This window comes from Melozone crissalis, unplaced genomic scaffold, assembly GCF_028551555.1.
Source record: "Melozone crissalis strain CALT ecotype California unplaced genomic scaffold, PUWL_Pcris_2 ptg000018l_1, whole genome shotgun sequence".
In the NCBI taxonomy this organism is placed as follows: domain Eukaryota; kingdom Metazoa; phylum Chordata; class Aves; order Passeriformes; family Passerellidae; genus Melozone; species Melozone crissalis.
Genome location: NW_026535796.1, coordinates 9,767,434 through 9,794,111, shown reverse-complemented (window position 1 = coordinate 9,794,111; position 26,678 = coordinate 9,767,434). Strand labels below are relative to the sequence as shown.

The following is a 26,678-nucleotide window of genomic DNA, read 5'->3' as shown; positions in this document are numbered from 1 at the left end:
TACTTATCCTATGTGTCACGATACAGTGATTGTGTCTGTAAGTGCAACACTAAGGGAAAAAGATGTGTACGTGTTTTTTGTTGATAAAGCCCCACGTGTAAGTCCCTATGTGCCTACAAGTTCTTCATTACAGTGCTGTCCCTCAGCACAAGCCACAGGATGGCTGTTAGACTGATTAGTTAAACTCCTGAAATGTTGTTCTTGGAGTGCCCAGCGCTATAGGCTGTCCACAGCAAAAATGTGAGACATTTTCCTCACTTGTAATTTAGGAAAAATGTCCAGCCCTGTTCTTCAGTAGAATGCAAAGGAAAAGGTTGTTAGGGATCTTGTGGGCAGGCTGAGATTTGGAGTATTTTTCCCCCTCAGCTAACCTTGGAGGACCAGGAATGGCTGCCTCCTCATCTGTAATTTCTTTGTTATCCTAACCCTTTGCTTAACCCTTAAGACAGGTTAATGCCTTTCAGCTTCACCCTTGTGTGATACCTGAACTGGGGACACAAAAACCCCTCAAAAACCCCACAAAATGTAGCTGGTGACGCTGTCTGGTAGGGCTGCTGTGACAGGAAGGCAAGGAGGAGACTGGCTGCTCTCTCTGTCCTGCTGTAGGCTGAGCGTGCCCTTATTGTTATTTCTGGATGTGCTGATTCAGCATGGCAGCAGTGTGTAATATATACAAAATACGAGTGGCTACATATGTCAAATTAAAAAGTAAACAGGTCAGAGTGTGTCCTCTGATGTGTATTTATAGCACACTGACATCAGCAGGAGTTATGTACATCTGAAGGCAGATTCAGCCTGGGCAATAAGTGCAGAAAAGCGTGCCTCAAGCCAAAGCTGCGTATCGTATGTTTCAGTGAATATCACTTCTAACTGTTCTTATGTATACCCTACTTACATTGTATATCTAACCTCAGTGATTAGAGCCTGTTAGGTATAAATGTGGTGACAAGCTGTACCTTTCTGGAGTTGCTAAAGAGTTACAAATAGGCATGACTGAGTAGTTGAAGGACATTGAATTAAACATGCTTGAATTAATAGGGTAATGATTGGTGCTGCTCAGAGCTATAAAATAAACACTAGCTGGAGCTCTGTGCTATGTGGCAACCAGATCAGCCATGGGGTTGCTGAAGTATTCTGAAATGACTCAAACTTTGTTAAGTGAGAGAGATAATCCTAAGAAAGCTCTCTACGTAGGCTCCCTGTGCAGTTAATGTTTTAAACCCCCCTTTGGCTTGTTGTTATGACTTCAAAGATACTCTAAAGCCTTTGTTAAATTGATCATTAACTCTGCAATGTTATAATTAGACATTTGAACTTGGCTGCATTCAAAAAGAAAATGCAAGAATGAAAATCCTGGCCAGCGTTGTTTCTCTGAAGCCCATCAGCATGGTCAGAGAAGGATTAAAGTTCCACAGGAGTTAAAAAGCAATGGGGATTGAAGGCATTAACCAGCCTTGCAGGATTGATAGGGAGCCATTAATCCACAAAGTTTTCCTTTGAAAGTACGGAGCGAGAATAATGTCAGGAACCTGAAATGGGTTTCTGCTGGAGATTTAAATTTAAGCTCGTAAAGCATTCTGATGGGAACGTCGGGCTGGAAGCGTGCGTTGGGGAATCCTTAAGTTTGCAGCGCAGCAATCGAGCACGTTACAGCCATCAGCTGAGGGCTGCCACCGACCCCTTCCGAGGCTGCAGAGCCGGCAGAGGAGGCCCCGGAGGCGGCTCCGAACAATGGCTGGGAAGATTGAGGGTGGCTGGAGGCTGCGGTTAAATTTTATGAGCTCTGGGGCTGGGAGAAGCTCAGCCCTACGTCTCCCACTTTCTTTCCTCAGCCTCTCCTGTTGGAGCACAAGTCGAGACAACAGCTGGTAGCTACTACAGGCCCGGCTGCGGAGTGGATGGGAAAACCTGTCTCCATAGTAACAGAGCAGGCATTGCATGTGCTGCTCCTGCTGGATCTGGGGAGTAGCTGGCTGCAGACATCTGGTCAGTGTAGCCAGTTCTCTGGGGAAATTAGCTCATTTCATCTGATAGTAACCACAGAAACTTTTGACTTGGTTTAATAGTATGATGCTGAACATGAGATAGAACCAACTGGTTCAGCAGTTTTGAAAGTCAAAGATTATCTAACTACTCTAAGATAAATATTTTGGTAAGGAAGGCTATTGCTTGTGCTCATTACCCCACTCCCGCTCTTCCCTGTGGCGATGTTTCTGTCTAATATGAGGTGATTCTTCAGTGTGGGGTGGGTTTATGAATTCAAAGATAGTTTTCTCTTTCTAAATATTTACTTCTTCTGCTTACAAGAGCTCTTTTTATTATACAGTGAGCCATCTATGCCTTTCATCTTAGGCAGGTCTATGTAGTGTGAGATAATGTCTGTGTTGACACACTGTGGCCTGTACTCTAAAAAAAGTTCACTCCCCACCCGCAAAATCTTGGGTCAGTTAACTCTTACACATTTTCAAAAGGAATATTCTGAACAGTTATGCAGCTACATAACTGTTGAATATGTGTCAAAGTCTTGAGCTATTTAGCATCAATTAAACCAATTACAGATCATAATCTTGCGTACAATACAGGAAAATTCCCAACTGATTTTTGTGGAACAAATTCTGCATCCAATAGGCAGAGACTATATTGAGGATATGGTGGTTGGGTATGTTGGCTGTTGTTTTCCTGTTTGCCGTAAAATTCATCAGCTCATACTGCAGCTCTGTGTAACACTCAGAAATCTGGAGGAAATTGAAGAATGGAAACTCTCTTCCATTTGCACATTAGAACATCGTTGCATATTTTTCATATGCCAATAAATGATTGTAGTGGATCATAGCTTTTCTGGAATAATAATGCATGCAGAAAAGTGTCTTTGCAGCAGGTCAGGAGGAACATCCTAATGTGTGGGGCACAAAGAAATGCTTGATCTTCCACCACCCGCACCCACTATTGACACCCACTCCTGGTTACAAATATTTGAGCTTAGTGGGTTGTTGTGACCATCATGATCTAGAAAATGGAAATGTATGGGCAGGCATGAGCTGTGTGTCTCTGTTTATGGAAGACCAGCAGGGCTGTCAGTCTTTGATAATCCCTACCCATGATTTCTGTTTGAGCACGTGGAGTTGAATGAGAGAGGTGTGTTCAGCTCTGCTGGATGACAGCAATAAATGATTTTATGGAGAGAAAGAGCTGCTAGCTGCCGTAGTTCTTAAGAAGGATCTAAAGGATACCTAAAGGTCTTAACAGAAATTGAGAAATGATTATAATAAAGAAAGGGGCCTGAGCTTCCCCAAGCAGACAAGTGCAGCAGATGTTCAAGGGCCCCAGGTGGGCTATATAGATGTTAATAAACCAGATGAGCTGAAATCAGTTAATGAAAGAAGTTTAATCAATCTGAGTTGATTCAAGAAGTGACTGACTACCTGATGAACGCATGTACCTTATTGAATGAAGAGTCTTTGGTTTTCTTTGTCTGCTGAGCTCATGCTCTGATGAACCAAGAGTTACAGCTCTCTGTGGAGTTACACCATTAAAAGTGGGTGTCAGATTTTTTTTTTTCCCCCCAAATACTTTTATTTCCTACCTGGAAACAGTAATGTAACGATGTGAAGCAGCATGTGGATGAGTGGTGGTAAAGATGGCATGAAGGAAGGCTTTCCTTTTCCACTCTGCACTTCATACTGAGTTTCATGGCAAATGAACTGTCCTTGAAACTCAAAACCTCTTGGTTTCATAGTTTTAAATTTCTGGCTACAGGAATCAATAAGAAAAAAGTCTACTTAATCAGAGAAAATTGATGATATTATTACAGAAAGACTTAAGGTGTGAGGGAGCCTTGGGGGGTCTTGAGGTGGGTGGTTGTTTGTCTTTCTGCATTTTGTTTGCTTGTTTTTATGAAGTCAAATGGCTTTGGTTGAAACTTGCAATAGGTCTTCCTGAAGCTGGATGTTGATAAAAATTAGGGAGTTCTGGTCAGTGTGGTTATTAACATGAAATCTTTCCTCTCAGAGTATAGAGAGGGCATTTCTTTTCCACTGGGCTCCTTATTTTCACAACATTTGCAGGAAGCTTAAATCTCCTCTGACATGCCTGGTCGTCTAATATGTCCAGATCAACTCATGGATTTGGGAGTTTTGAGAGGGAAACTGGAGGTAGACAAGGTAATCACGTGGCCCTCTCTAGGGAGAGCAGCCCAAAAATAGAGAACCCGCACAAACATCTCTCTCAAGTGAGAACTGATAGTAAATTTCCTCAGTAAATTTCCTCTGCTTTTTATACTGTTGCTCCAAGCTGAGTTCAAAGCAGTTCTAGGCTGACTGGGTTTTTTTGCAGCTTTTAGCTATTAGTTAGGTTAGGTAGTGTAAGACAGTCATATATGCTGTCCCTTCACAGAAAAGGGTGTAGGTACTCCTGAAATCATAGCTGCTGACATCTCAGTATGCCTAGGGCACTTGACATAATTTCCCTTTGTACATCCCTATTTCTCCCCCTTACCTGGAGGAAAAGGCATTTTTACCTCGTTCAGGTACTCGGAGTTTGCAGTCCCCATGAGCTCACTTTCTATCCCAGCAGTTAATGCTAATTTATTTAATCAGTATAAATATTGATGTTGGTTGTATAATTGTTTCATAGTTATGAACATGCTTGAAAACACACCACATGTGATTGCAGAGGTTTTTAAGAGTTTAGCTGGTGTTTGGAATATGGTACAATTGCATTTCTGATGCCTGGTTACATGCTGGTGTTTTGTTCTGTATTTTCCTTTCAGGAAGCATAAATTGTTATGTGGCTCAGTATTCAGTTATCAGTGGTGTAAGGGTGTAATCTTCCCTTTTCAACAGCTTGGTTCAACTGTGCTTGTCTGTTACGGATGGTGGCTTTGCTTCAATGGTCATCTTGTTGATTTGGATGGGGATATTAAAAAATAATTTGTTATAGAGTGAAGAGGTGTCGGAAATCAGATCTGTGTATGTACCATGGGCAGCTTAGCGTTAAAGCCTCATGACTGAAGTCTAATCCCAAAACAAAATGTCAGAAGTATTCTTCCTGCCAAAACTCTGAATAGCTTCCGTTATCATTGGGTGCTATGATTGTGTTGGCTGTCAGGCGGAGTTGCACAGTGTACTGAGCAGCAGTAAAGAGGGACAACCTGAGCAAAAGAGGAGCTTCTCAGCTCCTGAAGAGGAATAAATACTTCAGTGGGGTTCCTTTGAGCCTGAGTTCTGACTGAATTATCTTTGTATTTATTTTAACAGTAAAACAAGTTGAAGGTTGAAAAAAACACCCTGCTTTCGCTGCTTAAAAGAGTAGAAAGAACCACAGAACACGAAGTGAAGTTAAAAGAACTCCTTGAATGTTGTTAAGGATTCCAGAAGTACTCTTTAATTACTGCCAAAGCTAATGTGGCTGGAGTTTCTGTGGAAGACATCAGTACAGTAGTCAGTACACAATTGCCTCCAGTTTGCAATAGATTCCCCTTCCCCAAGCTTCTTCTCCCTGTTCTCCATGTTAAAAAAAAAAAAAAAAAAAAAAAGAATCCGCATTCAGTGTTACCCTTAACACTGAAACAGTCAAAGATGATTTCTTACAGCAGTTTGAGGAATTGCAGTGGTAACTGCTTGGTGTTGCTCTGATTGCTCACTTTACCACCACCCTTGTTTGCCTTAGTTTTAAAGCTAAAAAGTAATTTAATTCCTTGAGCCTGCAATTAATTCACAAAGTGTCTAAAAGAGGGCTTTCTTATTGTTTTTCAGAGTAAATTAGCACCCAAGATGAACATAGTCCATGTCTTCATAGCATGAAATACCCATTACTATTACTCAAAGGGTGTGAAACCACATAAAGGATGGCCAGAGAGTTTCTACCACATCTAGAGCACCGTAAAGCTTGATGTTTGAATAGGCACAGCATTTCTGGCTCTATCAGTGTGCCATTTGGGACAAGTAATGTGGTACATGATAGAAGAATTCTATGATATAACATACTAAAGGCAGATTTCTAATGAGGAAAACTTTATTTTTGGGCTTACTAAAAACATGTACTCATGTCATCAGCTTTGCTATCCCAAGTGCAATGGCTTATAAATATTCAAATACCAGTTATGGGACACAGCTGTAAATACTTTGCATATCTAGTAAGTTTCCTTTGGCCATCCAGTTGATGAGGAAATGCACATTGTACACAAAACAGTTCCCTTTTTAGTGTAATATAATTGTTATGAATTAAACCCTGAGCAAGTGATAGTGATTGACAAAGTTAAATGTGAATGTTTTACGTGTTGGAGAAAGGGAAAACACGAGGTTGTCATTAAAGTCATTTTTGGCAGAACTGTTTGAGCTTTACAGACACTAATCATGTGTCAGTGTTTGGTGGTTGTGCATCAGGACGCCCCCTCTTCTTCCTCTCACTTTGTTTTAGAAAATAACTTCGCCTGTATTTATTTATTTTGCATACTGAGAAAATATTGCTATAAACGATTTTTTTTACAGTGGAAAAAACATTATAATCTCTCAGTAATGGTATGATGTGAAGAGTGTCTCATGTTTCAGTTACCACTCACACAGAGTGGTGGTTTGTGTCGTGAGTTAGTAAATATTGAGGGTTGGGTATGTTTAAAGCAAGGACTCGCCTTTCTTTAGTATAACCTCTTGCTTCACTTCTGTAAGACAGCTGCTACAAGTGTGAGTTTTCACTAGTTCCATTGTTGCTGAACACATATATTTTTTGTGTGCAATGAGCATTTTTGGTTCCAGTGGGTGGTCTTGGCTCTTTGATTTGTGAATAAGGCCTTTGGTGTCCAGATTAGACTTAAGGTTTTTTGTTGATATCACATCTAACATCTAATGGGGTCTTGAGAGGCTTAAGCAGGACAGATATCCAAAAATCAGCTTTTTAAAAGAGTAAGCATTGAAAACTGCAAAGATATAAAGTGTAGGCTAAAACATTGGATGATCTTTTGACATCAAAAACATCCTAACCACAAAACAAAAGAAGTTTTATAATTATTGACAGAATTCATCTAACTGTGGAGTAAGACTGACATTTGCTTCATCACTTGCTGGGAAGAATCCTTTGGAAAATGTTTACAAAGATATGTTTATTTTAATACTAATTTAAGCAACAATAATCTCAGATCAGAGAGAAGGGCCTAGAAAATTCTACTATCCTTCAAAAAATGCTTCAATGAATTACCTGGAAGTATAGTTCGCACAAAGAGCAGCTATGCCTCAAGCTTTAGAAAAATGAGTGCAACAGTATGAAGTTGTGCTCTACTGCTAGCACTTGGACATTCTAATGTGTTAATGCATTTATAATGCATAACCAATGCTTTGGTTCTTCTAATAATGTGTATCTTAAAGTGTACTCTAAGTCTGACCTTCATTGCTCCAGCACAGAAGAGGCTCATCTGTCTCTAAACCATGCTCCGTGTGCCCATTGCTTTAAGTTACAGTTGTGTTTAACTCTTCAACTACTGTTCTGCTGGGGGAATTCTGCTCAGGTGACTTTTGCTTGGTATTGTGCAGAGTCTTGAGTTTATTCTTGACATGTCCAAGGCATTGCTTTTACAAGGTCCCTCCTTTTCCAAAGAGCTTTTGAGTATGGTGTTGCTGAATTCTGCCAAATACCAGCTTGGTGGTTTGTTTGTTTTGGTTTTTTTATTTGTTTTGTTTCCATAAAGATTCATTCCATATAATGCCCATTAGCTTCCTGAGGTATTTGATGTCTTGAAGCTCAGACCAGCTGCTACTGAGAAGGCTGTGGCTTTTTAAAGAATTTTTTTTTTCTTCCAGCAATGAATAGTGCACTTGTCCTTTATTTGTAAAGGGAGCAGAGGAAAGGTGATAGTGAGTGAGTGGAGTTTCACAGAGCTGCAGTTCTCCTTTACTAACTTTGAATTCTGCAAAGAGCTGCCTCTGCACCGTTTATTTATGTTGGACCCTAAACTGGTAGAAACATGAATTCATATAAAAATATAAGTCCTTGCACATAACGGTAGCTTGGTTAATGGGCTACGCGACTTCAGAGAGATCTGGCTTCTATCTTCATTTTGCAAATGTAAGTTCAGTTTGGTCTCTTTGGAACGCTATCAAAGCTCTGGAGAGAGTTTGCACAGCGCTGGCCATATGCTTTGGTTGGTATAAATTAAGTTCCCCTTTCGGAATGCTCTAATCCTGATGCGCTGAATGATGGCCACAACTGTTCGGCGCTCGCTGGCTGGAGCGCGCGCAGGAAATTGGCGCCAGGAGGAGGCTTCTTGCCTTCAGTATGTGGAATGGATTTGCCACTTAGCTGAAAATGCTGACTTTGTTGCCTTCAGTTACGTTTATTTTGCATGTCAAATAGCTCTCCTCTCCTCCTTCACAAATTTTAGAGGCAACTGTAAAATGCTGACTGAATGGGCTGTGTGCATATGGCATCTGAGAGGGTTTTTATTAGCTTAAACTAGCACATGTGTTTTCCTGTGAGGAGTATTAAGTGCCTGGACTGCAGGTTCAGTGTGTGACTGTTTTTGCAGCTGTGTGGAAGAGCATGATGTGTATTCCCTGGAGCAGGCCTGGGAGAGAGCTCAAGTATGTTGAGGCAAAAGCAGGTTGTGTTTATGGGAATGTCAAACAGAAATATGGCACTTGAACCCTTATCAGTGCTGAACCTGATGCTGGTAACTGAGTGACTGTCACCCAGGTGTGTGAAAGGATTTTGTTTCAGAGCTTCATGTTTTTATACTGGAACTTTGTCCTGCCAGACCAGACAAAAATTGTTTTCTTTTTTGCTGTTTTTTTTAATCTGGAGGAAGTTGAAACCAATGTTAGTCACTTAAGATTTATTTCTTTTTAAACTCTTATTGAAGAGCTTGTTCATTGCTCAGGCCAGAAATCCTAGTTTTGGAGAATGAATTTTGAAAACATGCTTCTTCTAGAAGAAGAGGATATCATGAGTAAATGTAGAATTAATGTTCTGCTTTTGGTGACCTCTCACTCTTCTTACTTGTGGAAATTACATCACATCCCTGGAAGAAAAACCAAAAACCACATAGAGGAGAGCAGCAAGGCCAGACTGAGGCTCCTGAAGCAAGGCTAGCACAGAGGACCATTCCGTAACTTACTTCTTGGAGGGAGGACTGGGCCTCGGGGAGATATTTTGCCTGCACAAGAGGGTTAAGTTAGAACTTCATCAGAAAGAACTCCTCTTCTGCATACTCTGTATCTGCTTTTGCATGAGCAAGTTGTTGAAGTAGGCCATAAATAATTAGCTCATTGGCTCAATGTGGGGGCCTGATGATGTCTCTGTGCATATTCAGCTGTACTTCCATCCACAGTGCTTCTTGTCTTGAAGCATTTGTGTGGGTGCTAAGTAGCGGGTTTTCAAAACCACCAGGACAAAAATATTTTTTTATCAGTGCTCCTTTTAATTTCAAATGTGGTGATGCTTCCTGGATGCTATTACAATATGGCCTCAACAAAAAAAGTACATTATATTTGAAACCACTAGATTTCAGGTGTTGCTGTTATCAAATTTTATAGCAGGTGACCAGAGCTTGACCATCTTAAAAATTCTATCTACCCTTACATTCCCTTTTAGCTGTATGAAATGGAACTACTGCAAGTTAAGCTAGGCAGATCATGGCCAAATTCTTCCTTTTGTTTGACTCTGCTTACAGATAAGAGACGCTATGCAATATTTATTTTCTCTTAGAATGGAGTAGTGTTGTAAGGTGATAGTCTAAGGGCATAAAGGAAATATGCTTTGCTGGGAGTCACAGTGGCTTTTGTTGCCCTGTACTTTGCGGCTGGAAAACAACAGGCATACAGTCTCTTCCTGAGGTCCCTCAATAAATTCCATGTTGGCTCTGGAGCAAAGGCAAGACTTATGAGCTGCTTGGTGTAGGGCATGGAGGGTATGAAGTAGCTTTTCTAAAAAGGAGTGAGAAAAGTTGTTTAATAAAAAAGCATGCAACAAGATACTTGACAGGATGAAAATGCTCAGATCAAGGAAAGTAGCCACTGTGTAAATAGTGTTATTATGACAGTTCCCTGTAACACACAAATACAGACTTGCTTGGCTTACACTGATTTTTAAAAATAGTCTGTAGCAGTTCCTTCTACTCGTGTTTGTATATTGTATGTACTGATGAATGAGTTTGCGTATTTGTAAACTGTGTTCATGTGTGCTTCATCTGAAGTATAGGTGAATAGTTCCTTTGAATTCAGTAAGATATAAAATTAAGCATATGCTGCACTGGGTAGAAGCCAGAGCATTTTTCAAAGAGAGGGTCCTGAATGAATTCCTTCTAGAGACTTTTATGAAGCCCTGAATAAGAGATTCATGAAACAAACAGAAAGGAATAGGGATTTTTAATAATTTTTGTATCAGGGCTAGCGCGTTGACACTTTCTCTCTCTTGCCAACTACTTTTGGTTTGAAGTCTACTTCTAGAGCATACTTTGTGGTGGGGGAGAGCTGCACATTAAAACAAGTTCTGTAAAATAAACGTGCAAGCCCAGCTTAATTCACGTCTGCAAATTCCTGGTGGATATCATCAGCAGCCACGTTCAAAACCTAAAGACAACTGCATTATGAAGAGACCTGTGCAGGGGTGACGGTGTGCAAAGCTGCTGTAAGGCATCCGTGCCTTCACGTGCAGAGTTACACCACTGACATCTGAGGCCTTTTGGGGCTGGTGGAAAAATTCCAACTGCCAGCATTTGGGTTTAGTGAAACCTCTAGTGAGAAGAGAGTGAAGGAAATCAGCAAAAGGCTTTTTAAATGCACCTAAAGGAGTTAGGTGCCTGAGTCCTATTGAAATTCAATAGGATTTAGTTGCTTGGAGCCTTTGGAAAAATTTCAACCCAAAATTGCAGGCCTGAAGTATTGTTTAATGGTCCCAGTGCTATTGTTCTGTGCTCGCAGCACTAATTAAGGGAAAATAAAAAAGCTTTGTCACAATCAACCATTCTAGCTCTGTCTCCTGGTAAGCATCACTTTTTTTCAGGACATGAACACTAATGGAAACATTATTTCATCTTAATTGAAAACATAATAAGGAAGCTTTAATGATGTCCAGTAACTTGGGATTAATTATGGGCCTCTGAAGGTGGAAATCTAATACTGATATCATGTTTTTGGTTTTCTGTAGCCTGTTTAATCATTTGGTGTCCAATTTGCTAGATAAAGAATTTTAGCAAATGAAAAACCAGTCTTTTGAAAGAAAGGAACAACAAAGGTTGATGACTTGAAACATTTTTTAAAAATGTAGCATTATTTTTGTTTTCCTCTGAAAAGATGTAATGTACAAGCTGTATGGAAGTGAGGAGGTTAAGTATGGGGGAGAAAAATCTCCAGTCCTATATAGGGGTTTTGAGACTTGCTCTTGCTCAATAAGTATTTATATCTATGAGAAACCATTTGTCTTTCTATTTTTGATCTTTGTACTTGGACAAGTTGGGATTTTTACTTTATTGAGTCTTTGTGTGCTTGCCTAGGCCATCTGATTTTGCTGTTCTGTGTGTCTTAGAAAGCACAGTACAGCTTTCAGGAAAAAAAGTCCTGCCTTTCTCAATAGAACAAGAGGGGCCTGTCTGTACAAAGTGGGCAAGATTAGAAGAAACAGTTGCCTTTGCTGCTGTTAATTTGCATGCCCTGCTCAGGCTGTACAGAAGTGCTGTCTGAAGCATTTTGCAAGCCCTGATGTGTCAGGTGAACAGTGTGCTGAGGAGTGGGCTCCAGCTCTCTCTGAATCACCACACAGCCTGTAGCGTTTGGGTTTTGTGTAAATGCAACCTGTTGCCACAAAGAGGATCAGAGGGCTGCAGCACCTCTCCTGGGAACACAAGACTGGGAGCTCAGATTGTTCAGCCTGGAGGAGAGAAAGCTCTGGGAAGACCTTAGAGCACCTTCCAGTACATAAAGGGACTACAAGAAACCTGGAGAGGACTTTCTACAATAGGATGGGACAAGGGGGAATGGCTTCAAACTGAGAGGCGCAGGTTTAGATCAGATATTAGGAATAAATTCTTTACTGTGAAGGTGGTGAGGCACTGGAACAGTTTGTCCGGAAGAGTTGTGGATTCTCCATCCCTGGAAGTGTTCAAGGCCAGGTTGGATGGGGCTTGGAGCAACCTGGTCTAGTGGAAAGTTCTCCCCCACCATGGCAGGGGGATTGGAGCTGGGTGATCTTTGAGGTTCATTATGACAGATATGCTCCTGCTTTTTTTTGACCTTTAAGGAGTAGAGAGATGCTGTATCCCTGCTTGTTAAGATGCTTAGCCTGGTTGTTGTCCAGTCCAGCTACACAGCCCTTGACGGATGGCAAGTGTCCTGTTTGTCACTTTATTCAGCAGATCTATTGTCCCCTCTCTTGGCTCCTGCTTGTCATGACTGCTGAAAAAAGCTTGTGGCAGGGTCCTTGCTCTACTCTTGCTGCCTGAGACTGTGAGGAGGTTCCACTTCTCTGTAGCAGCAATATTCCATTGTCTTGGCTAAAAAATAGCTTTGAGTGCAAATAGTGCCATAGGAATCTTACAGCTGAAGGAATGGTTGTTGGCATGAAATCCCTACATAAGCTGCATGAGGGATTATTGAATTGTTTAAAGAAATCTGTGGGAACTTTATCATCCTTGAAGCCAGATTTGATAGAATTGTGGGGATAATGTGATTTATCTCTCCTATGAGGGTAATGTAATAGAGCTTGTGATATTGCAGATATGGGTAAAAATTGTACTCCCAGTGAAATGTTGAGATGGGAGGAAATTCTTCAGTACAAGAAATGTGTACTTGTGAGTCTTAAAGCTGTCTCCCTCACCAATGCCTCTTGTCTTCCCGTGCCTGTCATCTCTCTCTTAGGGCAGACACCTCCATGGGAGATGCAATAAGCTGTATGCTCTCTTCAGTTTTGGGTATTCTGTAGCCAATCAGAATAACATAATGGTACACTTTGCCTCCTTCCTCCTAGAGCATGTGTTTTATCTCTCTTACATTTATGGAGTGCATTGAAAAATGTCTAGGGACCAAGTAAAGAGATTTTTGTTTGTAATAGATTTCAGTTGACCTTGTCTAGCCCTCCCACATCAAATGGTTGCCTGAATGTGATGCTCCATGACCAGTTATAGTTTTGAGGTCTACAGGCAGAGCCTTAGGCAATGTATTCTCTATACAGATGCATTCTTAGCCTGCAGAGACAATTTCTGTATCTTTGTTGTGGTGTCATTATTTTTTGTGTTTTTTCCTCTCAAGTTATTAATCTAATAGTTTAAAAACATTTCTTTCAGTTAAGTTTCAGGGCCCTGTGATTTCTTTTGGAGTTGCTACTGTACTGTATTTCACAGTGCAGGTATTGGATGTCTCCCATCCAAGGATTGTAGCTCTTTCAGAACAGTGGGGATTGAGAAGTAAAGGAAGGGCTTTTCCAGATGCATTTATTAGCAAAACACCCTGGGAACTCTGGAGGTATGGACTGTGCTAGCAGATAGCATGGGTACATTCATCAGGCAACTGTGTTTGTATTGATCCTGCCCAAGTTCCTTCATTGGATGGTGAGAGCTGTACTGCAACCAGGTGATTAAATTGTGCCATGTTTTACTTGGCTGTGCTGGGATTATGTGGCTGAGAAGGCATGAATATGGCACAAGGCATACCTGGGCTGAACAGGAGGGATGGCAGAAGTGAGGATACCATGTAGAAATCAATAATTAAAGGAAGAAAAAGTATTTTCTCTTGACACAGCCCCCATATGCCCATAGTGTGAATGTACATCTGTGTCACATCTTAGAGGGCTCCTTATACCATGTAAATTTTTAATCTCAGTGTTGCATTTCTATTTTCACCCTGTAGAAAAATTTCTGTTAAGTTACATTGGGTTGAATGGGTCCTTGCACAGTGTGTAGTATTTGTGTGTATGTAATTTTAACCAAGAAAACTCCTCTACTGAGCTTTAATTCCCATGCTCACCTGTGTTTTTCAGGCAGTTATTGTCTTCTAGTGCATGTAAATTTCATGTTAAGTTGGTAATCAGAAGAATAAAGGGAATGTTTTGGTAGCTCAGAGGAACATAACTAATGTACTTTTTTTATTGTCTGCGAGTTTCTGGCCACTAATATAAGAGCCCACAGACAGAAATTCATCAGCCTGCCCCACCCCCAGGAGACTGCTTATTAGATTTATGCAACACAAGATATTAAAAACACTTTTGTCTGTCACAGAGCCACGGGCAGGGGAGGGGGAATTTGCCAGTTGCTAATGGATACCTGGCGTTTTTGTGTATGACCATGAAGAACAGCTTGTGCACTTTCACCCCCGATGTTCCCTGAATAACTTGGGTCTCATTTAGGTCAATAAGCCTTTATCAAAACGTCAGGAGTGAAAAATGTGTCTTGGTGTAAGCCGACTGGTCGTTCCCCGCAGTCAGCGGAGTCTATGGGACAATCAGTGTTCCCTGAGCTTGTCTGCATGTCACGCAAAGGGCTGGGTGACAGTAACCATTGAGTGCGTGTCTGTCCCATTGTCTTTGGGACAGCCCCCGTTTGCATACTTGCCGGTGTGCCTGTTAGCCAATGAACCATGCAGGGCTTCAGGAAGCATGGGCACAGCTCCCATGCAAATTCCCTGCGTGGGGAACGCTCGCTCCTTTGCAGCACAATCCGCGCTTTCTCGTCCTGCCTTCCTCCTGTAAAACATAAACTGTGATCCTGACAGTCCGCAGGGCTGTGTGTGGGTCCATTGTGTTAAAACATTACCCTTTTCTCTGGCCTTTTCTCTCCTTGCCAAGGTAACTCTTTGCCCTTCTTTTGCTTTTAGCAATTGCTTTTGGGGATATCTGAATGGTATTATCTGTGCTATCACACATGATGTGAAGCCTTATATATATCCTTATATACCCTTATATATCCCTTCCTATCCCTTCCTCAGATGAGCTATTTTGAAGGAAGGACAGCTTTTGCTTCTCGTGTGGTTGGAATTGTCTTCTGTAAAGGGAATTTCCTCCATGGTAGTAGGGATGAAGGGAAGTGTATGAGTCCTCTGCATAAGGAATAGCAATTGGATATTAGGGTATATTGACTAGGTCTGTGAAAGGAATGCAGCCACCTGATCAGAGATGATGCTCCTTTGATCCTCTAATTTCTGTGACAAATCCACAGGACCTCATGTCAAGCAGAGCTCATAATTCTCCCATTCAATTTTGGTTCATAAGTGACATTAGACTGGACAAAGGGAGAGTTTCATTGTGTTTGAAGCTTGTCATAAGACACAAAGTTTCCTTAAAGCACCTGGTGCAGCTGCTGTTTCTTTCAATTTATGATGTTCATTATGCCTTTAACTTATTGAAAAACATTTAACAATAATTCAATTTTAAAGTAAAAACAAAAATGACGGAGGGTTCTGGTGGATCCTTTCAGAAGGAAGCTGTGGAAGAGATTCTTGGCTGGATTGAAGGGCCTGTTCATTACAACCAATGCTTTTGATAGTTCTATTATATCTTAAAAACCTACCTTGAATACAAGTGGTTATAAGCAATTGTGATGTTCTACTGCATCTGACATCTTGCATAGGTTATGACACATCGAAATTAAGGGAAAGAGCCCTGGCTCATGTTCTACCAGCTTGGCTAGAAATGTCACAAAGTTGAACTTTGACAATTTCTTGCCCTGAGATGAATAGGGTTTTTATGCCATCAAGATGTTTTAGAGCCACAAAAATAAGATAGCAAAGTCAACTGATGCCTAACCCTTTCCCCATTATTTTTACTGTGTATGGCCATATTATTTTGCTCAGTATTCAGGGCAATGTTCCGTGCATTTTTGAAGGTGATAATGTCTCCCATTCATCTTGACTAAACTAGGGCTGTGTTCTGGCTATTTCAGTCAATTAAGAAAATAATCATAGGTACCATCTTGAGTCCTGTTTGCCAATTTGTTATGCAAAACAGCAGTGAACCCTGCAGACATGTGAGAGGGGTGGATAGAATGTTCAACAGCACATTGTGTTCTCTCCAGTTGCTCTTTATGTGAAATCACACTTTGAAATAAGGGGCTCATTCTCTTAATCTGCGCTAACCTGTGTAACTGTGACATGTTGAGACTGGTTTCTCAGCTGCACTCTTATTTTATGCCATGTGTTGTGTGTTTTCAATGACAAGCCACTCTTACCATTTCAATAAGTAGATTTTGTTGTTGGCTCTGATGGAAAATGTGACCATTTATTAATTGAGTTTGCCAATAAGGGAGGATTGCAGCTCCCTGATACCCATGGAAACCATGCTGGATATGCCATGCTTATCTAGTCTGTGGAAAGCCCAAGGTTTATCTGCACATTGATGATGTTCCAAATAGGACCTAACTGTACCTCCATCCAATCAACAAGAATATCAGGTGTCTTTGACATCTGTCACCTTGGAGGCATTTCCAAAGTCATACCTGAGTATAGATTAGTGTTTATAAGTAGCTTGGTACCGGCAGTGCTGCAGGACTAGATCTGTGTTTCTGCTGAAGTCTCCAGATGCTGACACAAGGATGGGAAAGGTGTGTTAGAGAGCTCACTTTGTCTTCAGTGTGCCTGGAGACTGACATATTGGTGATAGATACTAGAAACGTTTTTCAATCCATGCTTAAAGGGAGACTGAAAAAGTATAAATTAGGGGGAAGTTAGGCTGATCTGGTAAATGGTACATGAAGCACACCTCTTCTAGAAATGTAATATACTAGCAAAATGCTCATCTTCTAAATACAGACTCTGCTTGTTTGCTTTGGTTCAGTCAGGAAATCTTTTGTTTGAATTAGACCAAGTGAATTGCACAGAATGGTTTTCAGTTTTAGTATGTGTAGACAAGCCAAGCTGCATGCAATCAAAGTGTTTCATTTTGCTCCTAGTATTTTCCTTCTCTATTCTTACAGGTGTTTCTGTTTTATTTCAGATCATTTTTGCTATAGTTGATATATTTGTCACCTTCCTAATTTTACATTTTTTTATTTCTAATACATTCTGAAAAGAGATTAAAGACATATATGGAGTAGAAAATTAACCTAGTTCCCCGTGTGTTTCTTGTAGGAAATTGTATTAGTGGTGTTCTTTGGAACAGAGTATGTGGTTCGGCTGTGGTCAGCAGGATGCCGCAGTAAATACGTTGGAGTGTGGGGAAGGCTTCGTTTTGCTAGGAAGCCCATTTCAATCATTGGTGAGTATGCAAAGCTTGCAAAGTCAATGTAAACAGTTAGAAAGACTTGCCCTGAAGGCTTTTGAAGTTGTAAAACTTCTGTATCACTTGAAGCCAAGTTAGAGCGGGAGCTCTTGTCATTAGTGTGAATGTAGATCTGAATTTGCTTTCAGGAACTCGTGGCACTGTCATTTGAGAACAAATGTAGCTTGGTTTGTTTTTCCAGAAGAGATCATTTTCAGAAATGATCTTAAGCTTTGCCAGGAATAAGTCTTGGCTGTAGTCCTGTCTCCTGTGACCTGAGGATCCCAGATACTGTACAAGAGCCCCAAATATATTTTTTCCAAGATACTGAACTGCCTTTTTTTCTCCCTTTAGCAGCCATTTGACTAGTTTATTATGAGTTTATTTTGCACTCTTATTGAGCTGTGTGTCACATGTTGGCGTGCAATAGATGCACTGCAGTTGCTTTGTGTATCAGTTGAATTAAAGTTTTCAGTGATGCATTTGGAGCTGGACACCTCAATTCCATTGGGATTCAATTGGCTTCCTAAAATGACTTAAGACTTCCTGGAAATTACATCCAAATATTCCATACATGTCACTAATAATTGTTTTTTTTAGAATGCTTGTCATTAATTTTAACAGTTTCACCAAAAGAAACAATTCAAAATCAATCTGTATTTTCTTGGCCAGCATTGATAAAACAGTGTAAAGACCTTTTCCCTGTACTTAAGTACTTGAAATATATATGGACTAAATAAATCAATCAGGCATTGGAAGAGGAGTATTATTGTGGAAGAATAGTAATTCTTGTTCTGTGACATTTTCCACTACTCAGAAACATTATATATTGTTGAGTACAGGACACAGGTTTCCATAAACTGTCTACAGTTTTGCCGAATGTAAATTACGAAATTTACATACCTGGGTATTTTTACAATTACAAAATTGATTTCGCTCCTCTGTGCATCCATCCATCCATATATGTGTGTGTGTGTATATATATATATATGTGTAAATAGTAACTGCATCTCAGGTGTGACTGCAGCTATAAAAAGACTTTGCATCTTTTCCCTCTGGCCACAATCCCTTTCTCTCAAGTGCTAGAACACTAAGCATTCTGAAACATCATCCAAATTGGATCAGTTTGGAAAGCAAAATGTAGTTCTACTGTCCCAGATATGGATCAAGAACTATTTAATTCCCCAAAATACAGAGTTCCTTTCCAAAATTTACTAGGCCTGAGGCACGTAGATTTAGAGTACAGTACTGACTGACTTAAACTAAATTAGACTCATACCCTAATTTCAATTTTCTTTCCCTTTTAGACCTGGACAGATGAAATGATAGTAAGGCAATTTTCTTATTTATGAAATTAACCTTAAAATCTCTGTCAATTAAAATCCTGTCTAAGCAGAGAAGAGAAAATAAGAATCGGAGAAGAGAGAATAGATGGAAATTGCTGAAATTCCTCACGGCTTAAAGCTAATAAGGATTCCAGGCTGCTTGACAGTAACTCCTCATTCCTCTAGACCGTGGCCAGCTTTGACCCATCTTAGTACAACCTTTCCATGATATTACATGATGGAATTTTTTTATATGCCACAATTGAGATCTCTTGATATATAAACAAAAATATTAAGTAGGAGTGACTGTTCAACTTGTTAAAGTGATATGGTCTTTGGTTCTAGTAGTCTTGTAGAAGTATTGCAAGATGCTGGTAATTAATTTTCTTCTATTGACTTTTGTTTTCCAGATTTAATTGTAGTTGTTGCTTCCATGATAGTTCTTTGTGTGGGGTCTAAAGGTCAAGTCTTTGCAACCTCTGCTATCAGGTAATTATATGCAATATAAGAAAGTGGCGCTGCCTGACCAAGGTGGCGTTTCTTCTTTTGTTTTAACTTACCTCCTGTTTCAATTCTTGCAGGAGAAAATAAGTCACTGCCCAGTGTGATGTAATAGAGCAGATCACTGATTGTGTATTGCTGATCCCAGAAAGTGTAGGGGACATAAATTTTTGTTGTATTGCTTTTATGGCTGGTGGGGATAAAGAAGCTCATTCTCCTTCCCCCTTTCCCCAGCTAGGTGGGTTCTACCCAAATCCTGGTTTAGCTTCTTAGCTCTGTTTTATAGCAACTCATTGATACGTCATATCTCTGACATCTTCAAGATGCTTCTTTATAAAACGTCTGTGGTTGTGAATTCCTGATGGACTGAATCCACTTTGTGCTCAGGAAGGTCACACCCCTTGGTTTTCTTGGATAAATGGGTGGCTGTGTGCCTTGCTATTCACACTAGCTGCAGCCATGCTCCAGGATTGCAGTGACTCCCATAAAAAGAATATTTTAAAATATTACTGGACTGTGTGGTTCAAATTGCCTATGAAATTCCTCAAAGATAAGGAAATCAGATCTTCAGTTAGCTGGTTCCATATCTTGTTTTTTCATCGTGGTGAACATGTCAAATATGAGTTGATGAATGATTTCCAGAGCGTTTACAGTTTGTGTCCAAAATTCCTGAATCCTTGAGTTATCCTTACTAGCCATGTGTACAAAGGTCAGTTCTTCCCTTGGACAATATCCCCAGATGGTCTTCATAACAAGAAGAAAGATGAGTGCGTGGGTTGAAAAGACACAGGTTACTAAATCTAACATAAAATACTCTGTGTCTCTTAAAACGATGCTTTGGAAGCCAGAGTTCCTTTTTCCACCTCTGTTTCTTCTCTTGTGTGTTTGGCCTGTCAATTAATTTGAAAATGGTGTTGCAGGGGCATCCGTTTCCTGCAGATCTTACGGATGCTGCACGTTGACCGTCAGGGCGGTACCTGGAGGCTGCTGGGGTCAGTGGTGTTCATACACAGACAGGTGAGTTTGGGCACTCTGATGAGGAATGGCACAGCTGATGCCAAAGCTTTGCTATTCAGAACAGCCTACATTCAGCCCTGCTGCTGATATCACTTATATTTCGTGTGGAGGCAGGTAGTAATTTATTTTAACCAAGTGTGGTTGTTCTGCCTTATGTTCACTGCCACTTTGGCAAATTTTGACTTGTAGTTGGACTCAACCACTGAAAATGAGACTTCCGAAAGCTAGTTCTAATATTTCCTAAAATATGTATTTAAATTCCAGAGTTATTTTGAATCTGGCACTGTTTGGAAAAGTTACCCAACTACTTTTTGGTGGCCAGAAGGTTAACAAGTCCTGTGTGATGAGGTCATTTTGACTCTGTTGTCTATGGATCTCAGTGGATTTTTTGTTAATTTGCGTAGCTAATACTCAGTGTCAATATTTTTTAATTGCTGAAATTGCATTTTTCTCTTCCAGTTGTCTTTTATAACCCATCAGTGTTATGAAATTTAGGTGTCTCAATGAGATCATAATGCCATTATTTTGATTCTCTTTGCAGGAACTGATAACTACACTCTACATTGGATTTCTAGGCCTGATTTTTTCCTCTTATTTTGTGTACCTGGCCGAGAAAGATGCTGTAAATGATTCTGGAGAAACAGAGTTTGGCAGCTATGCAGACGCCCTGTGGTGGGGAGTAGTAAGTATAGCAGTTTCATGTGTTAACACTGTCCAATGTGGAGTAAAATTCAAGCAATCATGGAGTAAGAACAGCACTTTGAAACAGCTTCTTACTGCTTTGATACACTTTCATGGAATTTGTAATTCCGTGACACTACAAAAGTACTATAGAAGATCAGTAATATTACATGGTGTTTGCAGTCTCATGTGATCTAAAGTGATCACATTACTTTAAAAAAGTGTAGAAACACATGTTCTATTTCTTTATCCTGTCTTTGCTGCTGGTACAGTGATTATTTCTTGCTGCCTTTGTCATGGTAGTGTTACTGTCTAAGATGGTAAGAGTCTTGCTAACTCAGGGCTAGTTTTTTTGAGAAGGCTGTGGTGTTTAGGTTTTCTTTGCCCATCTTTTTGTTGGGTTGGGGTTTTTTCTTAAAACAGTTATCTGTGTTTTGCAGTTTGACCTGTGACTGTAATTCCCAGTTTATTCAGAAAGGACTAATTCTGGAGCAAGAAGTATCTGGAGCAAGATAGATAGGAAATCCAGGGACAGGATTCTTCTAAGGTGCTTACATTGCTTTGGGAGCCCCTTAGCGTCTTTACACAGCATTTCTCTGTGCTATATTGTAACCATCTCATTCAGAGATTTCTCAGCTTTTTCTAAGTTGCTGCCACAACTTCAGTGTAGATGTATCTTTAGTTCTGGTAGTGAAGTTCTCCTTTATTGGTATTACTAGTGACAATGTCTCTTTGTTTATTATATTAATTTACTGGTGTGGCAGCTCTATTCTGGGATTATATTTTCATAAACATTTTAATTTTGTTCCTTCGTCTAGTTACTATTCCCTCTTTCGTTCTCACAGCATATACAAACACTAGGTTAGCAATTTTGTTCTGGGATTTCCCATCTGTAATTGTTCTCATTTCTGTGATTGTTCTTATTTCTGTTTCCTATTGCGGTTCAAAGAAAGGTAGTTTTTGGAAGCTGTTTTTCCTTGTCATTAGCATTCAAGCAATGGCGTTTTTTAATCTGCTTTTATTCTATTAGATTAATCAAACAAACAGTCATCAGTAAGTGCTACAGATCTTTAAAATGCATAGACATCACTGATAACATACTTGCACTTTCAAAATGTGCTGATCTTCTAGAGCTTTTTCTTTGTTGCTTAAAATCAAAAGGCATTGCTTCTCTTTTTTTTTGTTAAAAATAATACTAACTAATAAGTCTTCTGTATAGGAGTGAAAGCACTAACACTTCCATTTCAACAATAAAATACATATGCATATTTAAGAACATATATAAAGAAATATTTTTAGTAAGTCTCTGCATGTGTGTGCTTATATAGTCTTCTCTTTTCAAACCATCACTTGCTGTTTGAGGAAGGAAAGAGCCATTGATGAGCAAATCCACTGCAGGTCTGCTGGTGCTGAAATGCATATGTAGCCCTTTTTGAATACAACAGGTTTTGTTTTGTTGTGTTGTTTTGCTGCTGTGATCTGCTGTAGAATTCTTTCTTCTTGCTGTCTGCCATGGTTAAATACAGGCTTTCTTAGGACCAGAAGACTTACTGTGTAGCACAAGAAAGTGGCTTTCTGTCAAGTAGCTTTTTTCAGTGCTTTCATGTCATTGTGGCATTTTTATTTTCCACTACATTGGTCAGATGACTCAGTAATTAACAGTGGCAGATGTAGCTGCATTTAAAAGCACATGCTGTCATTGGCGTTGCCATTAAAAACTGAGTGTGTGACAGACCAGATTGGCTTTCTGAAAATACAGTAAACCCCATAGAAGCAACACGATCTGTCAGGATATTGAAATATTCTCCTTTCAGGGAATTATTGTTCAGTTAACGGGCATGCCAGTTATTTTGTCTTCCTAATTACAATAAACTTATTTAATCAATACATTTAATTATGGTAATATTTTTCTCTGTTATGGATTCTATTGCATTGCAGCTTGCCACATGAAGTGTGAGACTGCATTCAATGAACACATTATGTAATTTCTTTAATATTAAGTACAATTAGATGTCCTTGTTCTGCTCTAACACACTTCTACTAACTGCTGAGAAGATTTAGCAGAACAAAACTGAGATGTATTCAGGTCCATCCATTTCTGATGTCTTGATAGTGTAATATTCTTCATTCTTTCTGCTAGGGAAAAAACCCACAATATTTAGGAAAATAGGAAATATCCATTTTCCAAGAGGAAAATAGGACAGAGAAGTTAGCCCACAGAAGCTGTGGATGTCCCATCCCTCTAAGTATTCAAGGCCGGGTTGGATGGGGCTCTGAGCAACCTGGTCTAGTGGGAGGTGTCCCTGCCCATCTCAGGGGGTTGGAACTTGGTGGTCTTTAAAGTTTCTTCCAACCCAAACCGTTCTATGATTCTACAAATAGCTGGGAAGTCACAAGGATTCTTCCTAATAGAGGTCTCAAACTCATACACAAACCTTCTGAAGTGTCAGATCTTGAAAGCTTTGGTTATGTTTAGCCAGAATTTTCCAAATTGCTTAAACACCACAAATTCTGGACAATGAAAATCTGTTTTCAGCTACCCCTGCAGAAGAGGATGATTCACAGTTCCTGTCTCAGACACCATCATAAATGAGTGATCTCTCTTCTCTGGAAGTGCCCTTGGCTGACATAGTAGAGAATGCTTCAAAAAGTCCTTGACAGTCTTTTCATATCCCTTGTCTCACTGTCCAGCACTGTGCTTTTTTGTTATCTCAGTCTGTGTGTGCACTGCTAAGCAAGTTCTTTGGGCAGCAGTAACAGAATATGCAATATAGCTGAGGTAAACCATATAAAAGGTCTGTGTTACCAACACTTACACTGCATCTGCAGTTGGGTACTTTCATATTGCTGTGCTTGGCTGACTGTAGGCACACCCTTAGGGTGCATAACTTGTAATTAAATGTTCCTCATTGTCATTGTTGTTATTTATAAATCTATATTGCTTTTCCATTTTCATATGTAAATTGGCCTCCTGGGCTTTATTTGAATTTCCTTGAGAACTCTGGACTGTAGCTATTTGCCCTGTCAGTTATGGGCTTGAAGAAACCTAAGGTTACCTTATGGCATAAAGAGTTGTCTGTATTATTGCTCCTTTAGAATGCAGTGCAAGCTGTATAAATTCTGCCCCTGGCAGGGTATCTGTACATCCTTCAAAAACAGGTTTAGTTTTAGCAAGTAAAATAAATGTAATGTGGTGCATCTTTCAGTTCTCCAGTGCCAATATTCAAAATAACTCTGCATATACTGTCTGTCATGTCCAGACTGACAATTTTAAAGACCTTATATTAAATTTAAGGCCAATAAAACCAGGAAAACATTAAAAATAAAATTTAAAAAGCAGGTACTCAAAAAAATAGGATAAATGTTCTCATCGAGTCTGTCAGAGATGACCACCTTCAGAAAGAATTACCTGCTCACTGTCTCTGGGGGTTTTGTGGGTCTTAGCGTTTGCTTGTGGCTTGTTGTGTTGTTGTTTTTTTGTCCCCCTCTCTCTCTCTTTCAGCATTCATTTCAATCCTATCTCACAGCAACATAGAGGAGCTCTGCTTTTGATATCCACTGAATAAACACACAATTACCAACCTTCACTTTGGAACAAACATGCCTCAGAAAAACTGTGCTAAAAGTCTCTTTGATCATGAACACTATTTCCAAAAGCAATTATTGAATATACCCATGCATGGATATTTCTCTGTGCCTTTTGCTTTGAATTGAAGCAAGCAGTTTTCTGTAAATAACAGCTTTACTTGAGCATTTATGGTTCCTTTACTTATTACAGTTTAGAAGATAGACTTTTTCACTAAGGACCAAATTCCACAGAACATTTACAAGTTTACTTATTTTTAAGCATACACAAAATTAGTATACTTATTTTTAAGCATACTAAACAATGTCCTGTTTAGTAAAGCCCGTGTGTGTGTGCTAAATGTAAATTGAAAATCAAAGTTGAGGGAAAACTTTGCTGAAATGTTAAAGGAAATTCCACTCAAAACTGCACATGCATAAAACTTTTGCTAAATTAAAAGTAATCTGACTTAAATTATAAAATAGTTGGACATACATTTCAAAAATAGCTTCATGAAAAATTATCTCACAGATCTTGTGCTATTCAGAACCCTTTTCTCCACTCTTCTCAATTAAAAAGGCTGTAGAGAACTGTACAGACTTCAATGTTTGACATAAGGGAACATGTCATTTTTAGTTTCTATGTGATTTTCTATGTGGGACCAACATCTGTATACACCTGTGACATCCTTTTTTTTAAAAAAATTCTGCTGTTGGGGATTATGTGTTTGGATTTTTTCTGGGTGATTTGTTTAGTTTAGCAATTGTTGAAGCAGGGGTTGAAAGATGAAGATATTTTCAATTGCTTTTTGCAAGGCATCCCTTCCTTTTGCAGCTGCCTTCTCATCTCTGAGCTTTAACTCCATGAGTGCTTGCAACTACATTTTGTTCTCATACAAGGAACTCTTATGGGGTAGATGTGAGGAAACCTTTTAAAATTGTTACTTGCAAAGTACAAATGTAGATATTGTTACAAGTAGAGGTTCTTGCATTTTAGAGCTGTTTGCTATCCAAATTTTCCAAGGTACACAGCAAGGATTTCATAGACAGAACATCCTTACTTAACTAATTCGTTTCCTGTGCTCACTTTAGCCTGGTATAGCCTAAAATAAAATCCTTTCCCTACTCAGTGCTGATGAAAATTACTATTTCTTCTTTCTGGGTGGGTTTTTGCTTCATATTCACCCCCTCAGACTTTTGATTCATATGTAATAGAAAGAACATTAGTCTTAATGCCTAAATCTGTGGTGATGTTCATCAGATCAAAGTTCTAAAATAGTCAATGGATGAATATGATTTTGTTCCTAATTAAAGCAATTGTTTTACAGGCTTTTCAATGAAATTCTATGTGTGAGATCTTGTATCAATTTAATTTCATTATGCCAACATGTTTAATATGGTAGAGTAGAAGTTGAGTCAGTATTTCCATTATAATGTCCTCTTTTACAACTGTAAAATTAGTATTGTGCTCTTTAGGGAGTTTTAATCCAGCTGTAAAAAATGACTTAGGGCAGAAACTTGGTGTGTAAGATGTCAACAGCATGTATTTTGAGGGAAAAAGAAAATGCAATTTCAGAATACAATGCATTTGTAGATGGCTTAGAGTTATGAGGGCAGAAGAAAAGTTAACTTCAGACTTTAATTTGCAACCCAATTTCCAAAACTTTTTTTTTTTAAAAAAAAGCCTGCTAGACAACCATCACGGGAAATACTTTTTTTGTGTTACTGATGATTCATATAAGCCAAATTAGAAGGAAGGGGCAGGGATGTGGTAGGAAAGGGGAGATAAATACTTAGATGTATATGAATTCTTCTTCAGTTATACTTTGGACAGCTCAGAAGCACCTATTTCTTTTCACATTTCTAGTTAATGTGTGTATTTCAGCATGATTTTAGTACTGTAACACAAAATAGTTGATAACATTTCTCACTTACAAGGATTTATAATTTTTTTCAAAAACAGAAGCATAAACCATTATTTTCTCTCATAATCTTCTCTGTAAGAAGGCATTGGAGGCTATAAATTTTCCCATAATTATGTTTTCTCTTTTTATTCCATATTTTTGAAAGTGAAATTGTAATTAGACTTTAGGATTTTTTTTTTTGAGCCACCCTCCTATGTAGGTAAGGAGATAACATCATGGTTCCTTCCCTCATCAGGTCCTGAATGTGGTATAATTTTAATAACAATTTCAGGAATACAGGCAAAGGTGCTAGGGTAGTTAACTAACCCTTACAATGCTTCTGTGGGGTATGAAACAGTTTTGGAAGAAGGCCACGTTTTAAAAACTTGTATTAAAAACTAAAATCTAACACATGAATGTTTGAGTATCAGTGGCTGGTGAGAAACTTGCAATGACCATCCCCACCTCTAGCTGTCCTTTTTGTGCTGGGTTTGACTTGCACACAGTGACTTTGCTTGGA

At 39.4% G+C, this 26,678-nt stretch overlaps 1 protein-coding gene across 1 annotated transcript in view; it reads left to right on the top strand.

Annotated features, from left to right (window-relative positions):
• Positions 1 to 26,678, top strand: part of KCNQ1 (potassium voltage-gated channel subfamily Q member 1) — a 329,070-nt gene that overhangs the window by 61,235 nt on the left and 241,157 nt on the right. The window contains exons 3-6 of the mRNA XM_054275920.1: positions 17,037 to 17,163; positions 18,902 to 18,980; positions 19,913 to 20,009; positions 20,551 to 20,691. Of these exons, the coding sequence (XP_054131895.1) occupies positions 17,037 to 17,163; positions 18,902 to 18,980; positions 19,913 to 20,009; positions 20,551 to 20,691 (444 nt within the window). The remainder of the gene's footprint in view (positions 1 to 17,036; positions 17,164 to 18,901; positions 18,981 to 19,912; positions 20,010 to 20,550; positions 20,692 to 26,678) is intronic.